The sequence below is a fragment of the Cyprinodon variegatus genome, unplaced genomic scaffold (genome assembly GCF_000732505.1).
Source record: "Cyprinodon variegatus isolate N-32 unplaced genomic scaffold, C_variegatus-1.0 Scaffold107, whole genome shotgun sequence".
In the NCBI taxonomy this organism is placed as follows: Eukaryota; Metazoa; Chordata; class Actinopteri; order Cyprinodontiformes; family Cyprinodontidae; genus Cyprinodon; species Cyprinodon variegatus.
In genome coordinates, this window is record NW_015150560.1 from 949,541 (window position 1) to 957,790 (window position 8,250).

Consider the following 8,250-nt stretch of genomic DNA (forward strand, 5'->3'; position numbering starts at 1 on the left):
TGACTATTCCAACAGAACTCAATGGGATTTACAAAATGCTAAATAAAACACTACAGGAACGGAACCGAAACTTTTTTTGGAACGGTCATTGAACAGCGCTGACGACCCGGTGAGTAGCATATTTTAAAAAAAGAACGTTTAAGGTTGTTTTAAGGACATTATCGGACATGCACTATGGAAGCCATTCTGAAGCAGCCAGGGGGGGATTCTGCATGAGCCAAATAGCAGAGACAGGACCAATTGTCAAAATTTTGGTGTCGATCATTCGATTTCATCCTGGACACTACAGAAAATGGGATAAAAGTGTTAAAAACCGGAATTCTCCTTTAAATGCCACGACAATTTAATTAATGTTAATGCCAATTAACACCTTAATTTAGAAAAATTATAATTGGATGACTTTTAATGATTTTCAATGACCCACAGAAACCCAGTGTGAGCAGGTAGATCGCATCAGAGCGTCGGGCCGCACGGTGTGAGAACAAACATCGTGAGCTGTGAACTTTTAAACCCTGCGGTTATGTCGTACAGTGTGAGCTGTAGCTGCGAGCAACAATTTATAATAAAAAAAAATCATACATATGGTTTATTGGTTCATAATCTGAAAATAACTGAATGCATTTTGATTGATTTTACTTGACCATACAGTTACAGACATGCATGTTTTTTTCCCCCTTCGCTACATCCCATTATCCTGGATGGAATCCAACATTCGGACCATTATGGAAATAAATCACTCAGGTTAATAAGCGATTACACATTCTCCATCAGATTAAGGAAGGCTGCAGGGACCTGCTCACAGGATGGGATTTAGCCCTGGACTCTCCTTGCCATGTGTGGTCCAAAAAGCTTGGTTGTTTAAAAGAGAGTGAAAGAAAACGCTCTTGGAACTTGACTTTTATCTTTTGGTGAGAATAGTCTCTGATACGTTAAAGGATTGAGATTTAAAAGTAGCTTGTGAAGGACTGTAGAAAAGGGACTAATTAGCAGTTCTTGTAGTGCAAACATTGTCCCGTTTTAGATGAGAAATAAACAACATTTCTGCTGATCTACATTACTGATGAACACTAACATCTAAAAAGAGAAGAAGAGAAGAAGAACATGTTGCCTTGTGACTGAGATGCAGGGCGACAGTTGACCTATAAGGGGGCTGACTCACCCCCGCGTTCACTTCACCACTAATATATTCACTTAGTAACGCTCAGGGGGTGTGTGCTGCTGCTCTGTAAAAACGCTGAAAACATTGCCCTCATGCCAACACAACAAATGTGATAAAGTAATCCTGCGGGACAGATAAATTAATCAAGTGATAAAATAAAAGTTAGGAAAACAAAATAACATGACATTTGTTTGGAAATAAAATAAAACCAGCTGACAGGATGAATAAAGAGGAACTGCTTTTCATTGAACACGCAGGAGAAGGAGCAAGAGGTCGGTGGAAGCACATGAAGTGGTTGAACAAAGCTGACTGAAAAACGCAGAAACTCGTCGTGAGAGAGAGGAAAAAAAAGGACGTGAAGAGTGTGAGAAGAAAGAGGAAGAGGCGAGCTGAGACATAAAAAGCTTCACGGACGGAGGCCTGAGTCTTATCAGCATAGATTGCTGAGAGAGATACGGGCCAGCAGACAAGGCGCTGTGTTTAGCCTGTTTGATATTTCCTGTCATCATCATTAAGTCAGCTACGGCCGCTGAGGAACAGAGCTGCCATTTGGAGAGACACCCAGAAAAGGAGGACGATAAAGACGGACAGGATTGTTGGTCAAGAGCGCAGAGAGAGCCGTACCACAGCTAATGAAGCAGTGCCGTCATGGCTGCTGCAGTATCTCACCTTTATTAGGAGGCTGAAATTCTTCTTGCAATGTAATTACAAAAATCTGCGGCTCTCTCTGCAGCCCAAACGAACTGCATGTAATGTGGCTGGGAAGCTTGTTGAAGATTTGGGGGGTGGGGGGATGGAGCCGAGTAGCTGACAGTAACGGTCTGTGACACATCCCCGCCGCAGGAGTCGTGGGCGCTAGTGTATTGTGACAGAGTGCGACCTTTAAAGGCCAGAGATTGATGCACAGCAGCTCCTAAACCCAGAGACTCTTTCAGTCCACCCCCACCCCTCCCGACTGCAGCCAGTCAACTAAAACATAAAAGCCTTCTTGACCTCAAATGGACAAAAAGTCATACGGGGGCCTGGGCCCCGACCACACGGTGAATCTGTTAATAAGCTCTACATGCTGCTAACTGCTGTTACCTTAAACTATGTGATCAATTACTGAAATCTGCCAGCTGCCAATTAATATCAAACTCCCAACTAATTGTACGACGATAATGTCCTTTGAAAAGGAAGTCCACTACTGCCACCTGCTGGTTATATTTACCAACATCAGGCTCTGTTTTCTGCAAATGAAGTGCACAAAATTATACTTTAAATTAAAACTAAAATAATTTTTAACAGATAAAGGTTTCCAAATATTTCACAAAAATAATGCAACAGCCTGGAAACCTCCTAAAATAAACTTAATTATTTCAATCAATATTCATTTATATATTTTGATATTTAATTTCAAATATTTTTAAATGACATTGAATCATTTAATTACCGGTATATCAAATGTAGTTTTTATTTTTCTATGGCAATAGCATTAAGTTTAAAGTCATGGTGAAATTATATTTAAATATCAATTAATTCTGGCTTAAACATGTATATAAATGTAATCTTTATTAGACGATATTGTCCCAAAAGTTATTATTTTTTATTTTTTTAAATCCTGTCTTAAAATCTTTTTTTTTTTTTTTTATTGTCTTATGCAAGCCAGTTAATTATATGTCAACCTGAACACCAAAATTCGGCCAACCATCAATGATTCATCAATTATCAATCAATTTTTTTTCGGTCATAGCATCTTGATTCATATGTCGCAGCTAATATACGCAACGGTTGAAATCAGAATCCTTTCCTTTCCCATTGAGTTGCGTCCCAGTGTTCCCATTGAGTTGCGTCCCAGTGTTCACGGGGATGGACGTCCGTGTCTTCATCAGGCGTAGAGCTAACAGAACTGGCAGCGTTGCGAGGCAAGGGCTCAAACATGTACGGCTGGAAGCCTTCTACACCAAACCAAGCTTCTGCCGCCCTGGCGTCCTCTTCCACAACATCTTCGTCCCCGCTTTCCTCCTCTAAATAAAAAATGGATGACGGAGGAGACTCATCCACGACCTCCGACACTAAACTCTCCTCCTCTTGCATGTTTCCGCTGTCCATAGCGTTCCTTGACAGCGTCGTTTCTAAGTCACCAATTTAGTGCTACTTGGTCCCAATAGAATTTGACACTGGGAACCTGCTAGCACTAAGTTGCTAACTGGTTAGCAAGATGCTTCCGACAAACCAGCTACAGCCAGACTTGCTTGCGAACCTTCTGCCACAACAATCCCGCCCCCTTGATAATCGACCAATCTTATTCACTTTATTCACTCGTATAAAGTCGTGCTCCACTTGGGAGAATTCGGAAATGCAACGGTTGGAACGGCCGCTTCCCTACGACTTTACCTCCTCCAGGCCAGTAAGTGGCGCTCTTGACCGATAACTAGGTCCGCAACAAATACGCTCCAAAGCTCGATCAACGTTCATTCTGGTTTTGCTCGTTTTGATTTGCTTTTGTTAGCTTACATCTGAGCAATCTAGCACAGAGAAGAAGACATTTCTTAGCTTAATCAATGAGCTATTAGCATCTGGCGACGTCTGAGCTCTGAATCACGTGACTTCAACCTACTATTCCTATTGGTGCAGAAGCCTTCCGCATCGCCGTTGGCATGTTAACCAGAAGTAAATATTTAGAGTTTATTGGACCCATCGAAATGTATTAAACAAATATTTATATATATCTTTTATAACTCTATACTTTTTTTCCCACCACTCTAGACATGCTGCATATGTAGTATATTTGAAAAATAATCGTTTTGATTAAAAAGTTGAAGCTTTGACCTTTAATTGGACATTTAATCTTGCATTTTACACTTAATTCGCAATATTTATTATCCATATCCTATATTAGATAAATAAATATTACATTGACATATTTCATGGTACATTTATTTATTTATTTTATCTACATTTGTCTTTTATGCTGTATTTTGGCGTCCATATATACCTCAGAGATCACATCACCCCGAAGTGAAAACCTTCTTGCAGCTCCCACTGTGGGAACCCCTTGTCTAGGGCATTAGAGCCCATTTCTCGATGTTTACTGGTGAAAAATAAGAGGGCACTTAAAGGTGGAGGAAAAGCATAGAGCCATCTAAGAAGTTAATGAAATCCCTTCAAATTTCTCACATCTCTGAAGTGATTCCATCAGAAGTCCCTAATCAGTAGACTGTGTCCTTCTGTGTGTGATTTGATCTCAGTATTCCCATTCCCATGGTGGAGGAAGTGTCATGCTGTGGGATGCCTTCCTTCCCCAGGGAAAACAAAGCTGGTGAGAGTTGATGGAAACATGGATGGAGCTAAATCCAGAACAGTATTGGACAAAAACCTGTAGAAGACCTGAGTCTGTGGTGGAGGTTCTCCTTCCAGCTTGAGAACCGCGCTGAACAATCATCCAGAGGTTAGATTAGAGGGTTTGATCAAAGTAGATGTGCTGGACTGAATCCTCTAATTAAATTATAGACCTAAATCCAAATGTTCCAGATCCGTTTCAGTCAGATTGGCTGTCTTCCATCCAACATGACTGAGCCGGATCCAGTTTACTAAGAAGGTTTGCAAAGATGCAAGGGAAACTAAGCTCTGATCGTACGTGTGAGTCTTTAACCGAGGGGAGTTGGGTATAAACGCACACCCCAAAAAAAATACCTACAGAGCATCATTTCCCTTCCGCTTCACAAAGACACACTACGAAGAGATAGTATAGCTAATGAAGATCCTGTAAATACATTAGTGCTGCAACTAAGGATTATTTTTGCAAATCAATTCATCTTTTGATTCTTTTTTCAATTAATCGATTAATAATCAGATAACCAAATGCTCCTTAAAGATTTTTTATGAAATCAAACAAGGTAAAACTAAAACTTTTTCACTTGAGGAGTTCTAGACAGAACATATTGACAGACAAAAACATTTTTTTAAATCTTCAATGCAAAATGTTTGCATATTATTTTTTTACAATGTTAATATAAGACGTATGTAAATTAGCAACTATGCTATAATCTGGCTCATTTACAATCTGTACAGAAGTATAAGATTGTTCATTAAACACAATAAAAACAATTATTGCTCTAAGTTGGTTGCTCTGACAGCTAAAGGCATGTTTTACAGTCTATTTTCCAGTTAATGGTTAATTTATTACTAAATTAGTTGACGGTTATCTTAACAATCAATAAATATGATTAGTTGTTTTAAGCTCTAAGCGCATAAATACAATAAGTTTCCTTTTAGAACTGAACTGAACTCATGAGGTTATAAAAACCTTGGATGTAAGGAGGCGCCTTGAAAAAGAGCAGGTAAAGGAGCATCAGGAAAGCTGGAACCTCTGTGGTTTGTGGGGGGGAAGGGTTTACCTTTCGTAGACGGTCTTGAGTGTGATCTGATCCGACACTCCTTCAGCCTCCTCCAGGAACAGGATGATCCATGACGTCCTGTACGGCCACTCCTCCGTCAGGTGGATCCACGACGCCAAGCGGTCCCAGTTGAAGAGGATCTGATTGGCCCGCAGCAGACGACCTGTCCACACCCATGCAGACGATTTAGGCTCCACATCTGCTCCACTGTAACCCGAATATCACCCTCACCATATCTGATTTGTACATTAAACATTATATATTTGGTTCTTACTGTAATGCTAATGTTAGTGTTGAACTTTATAATCCTTTTTAGTTCTTTTACATTAATTTTGTGATGAATATTGCACGTTTATAATTCCTGTTCTAGTAGCTCTTGCGTCCAGCTGTAGATGCCATAAAGTCCAGAAATGAAATACAAAAAAAATGTATTTAATTTTATATTAGTACAAATATTTTTTTACTTTTTTTTCTTGTTTAAGTTAAGGGTTAATATACGGACAAATAGAAATATAAATTATTTGGAACAGTTAATTCTGCATCACATCCACATATGATCACCTGGCTAACAATCTATGTCAGGGGAAAGTGAGACTGCGTCCTTTCAGCTAGCTGACCTGCAGTGCGCAGTAACAGGCTGATACGATGGCTGTGCTCTTAGATGTTCCAGCTTAGAGCAGACCTGCTCATTCCAACCATCTTGAAACTGTATTTCTAAAACTTTACCTTCTTAGCTTTGGAGGGTTAAGAAGGAAAAAAGGAAATAAATCAATAAAGCATAAAATATAGTATTATAAATGTATAATGAAATAAATGAATGTACCCTAAAATAAAAAGGACCCACTAATATTATCAAATTAAGTAATATTACTACTTTTTAAATAATATTTCATTATTTCACTATTTGTTTTATATAAATTACTTTATTTAAAAAATATTATTATTTAATCTCATTATTTAAAAGTTATTTTTAATCGTTTAAAGGCACATTTCATTACTGAATGATGTATTAAATAAATAAATGATACCTTTAATCATTAAATGGTACATTTATTCATTTAATTTTGTCCTCTCTAATCCTCCGTACTTACAGCCTCAGGACTCTACAGTAACACCTGACAGAAACAGCTTTAACTTCATTTAAATTTGCCCAGGATTCTTTTCAACAATAATAACTACTTTTATTCAGAGCACTCCTTTATAGCATTTAGTTGTGTAAAAAAAAAGTAACTTTTAGTTTCATTAGCAGCTCAATGGTCCCGTCCTCACCGGTGATGGACACGATGTTGAGAAGCCTCCTCATGGTCTGCGGACTGATGTCACAGAACCAGTCCTCAGTCACCAGCAGCTTGGTAAGGTCGAAGGACATTTGCCTGGTGAGGGTCCTCTGCATCTGCCGACGGCGATACGTGTCCTGGACAGGAGAATCAGAATAACGGAGTTCGGTTTAAAGTGTTTGGATCCCAGACGCCTCGGCCCCCTGAGGTACGATAAGCCTCATGTGTTACAGCTGATACCAGACTTAGACTTAGACAGATTTATTTGTCATTTTGTTTACACGAGTGTGAAACAAAAAGAAATTTCATTTGGAACAGCTCTCTGGACATATTTTTGAAAGTTTCCAAGCATTCCAGTATCCATGTATGTGGCATTGAGTCGTAGGCTTTCTTATAGTCAATCCAGGCAGTGCACAGATTTGTCTGCCTGGTCTTACAGTCCTGAGTGACAGTGACAGGAGCTTCCATGTTGTACATAGGCAAGTTATTGGCCGGTAGTTGGATGGGGTTGTTCCCTTCTGCGGATCCTTCATGATCTGGATTGTCCGTCCTTGGGTTAGCTATTCTGGGTGGGTCCCATCCATCAGCAGTTGGTTCATTTGTGCTGCGAGGCGAGGCGTGCATGAAGTGCGGTTAGTTTTTTCAGCCAGTAGGTGTGGATCATGTCAGGGCCTGATCTGCTGTCGTAGGTCAGCCGCCCTTACGTTTAGTGGGCTTGTTGTTGTTGGGGCTGGGGACCCAATCTCTGTGTGTTGGGATGATGATATCTCCCTACTGACCTGTTGTCCTGACTCCCCCTTGCTGCAGCATGTCAGTTGTACCTCATCAATTTCTAGCTGTGATAAGAGCTGCCGTTTGCAAATGTTAGAACACTGAGTTAGTAGTTGTTTCTTTGTCAGTGTCGATGATGGTTGTTGGAGCTGCCATAATTCACATAGTCTCTGCATGTAACCTCTCTCACTGGGGACGCTTGTATAGTAGCATTTCATCAGTTCCAAGTTTTCTGCTCTAGTCCTTGTATGTCTTGTTCCAGTAGCCAATTTGTCATCAAGTTGCCCTGGTTCCCTAGCAACTGACGCAGACCTTGTTAACCCGGGCGAAGTCCGAGCCGGTATGGCTCTTGTATTTGCGTTTTCACTCATGCCTGAGGTAGGCCACTAAGCACAAAGGACCTTGCCTAAGGTTCCACCTGGATGTCCATGCCGGGAATCGAACCCACGGTCACCTGTAACAAAGTCGTCGGTGTTACCTACTGATGTATATATATATATATTAGGGATGGGACGATTTATGAAAACCGTCAGAATCGTTCGGTTCGACTGTCGCGGTTCGGTTCGCGTGTGTTTCGTTCGGTTCATGCGCTGCTCCTTTTTCTCATAGAGGAAGCGTGTACACTCCAGAGCAGAAGGTGGCGGTACTGCGACCAAAGCCAACC

General features: G+C 40.4%; 1 protein-coding gene across 7 annotated transcripts in view; it reads right to left on the minus strand.

The window, feature by feature from the left end:
* Positions 1 to 8,250, minus strand: part of LOC107084710 (kinase D-interacting substrate of 220 kDa-like) — a 96,876-nt gene that overhangs the window by 46,373 nt on the left and 42,253 nt on the right. For all 7 annotated transcript variants that reach the window (XM_015374654.1, XM_015374652.1, XM_015374653.1 and 4 more), the window contains exons 22-23: positions 6,808 to 6,952; positions 5,539 to 5,701 (exon numbers count right to left, since the gene is read on the minus strand). In XM_015374654.1, the coding sequence (XP_015230140.1) occupies positions 5,539 to 5,701; positions 6,808 to 6,952 (308 nt within the window). The remainder of the gene's footprint in view (positions 1 to 5,538; positions 5,702 to 6,807; positions 6,953 to 8,250) is intronic.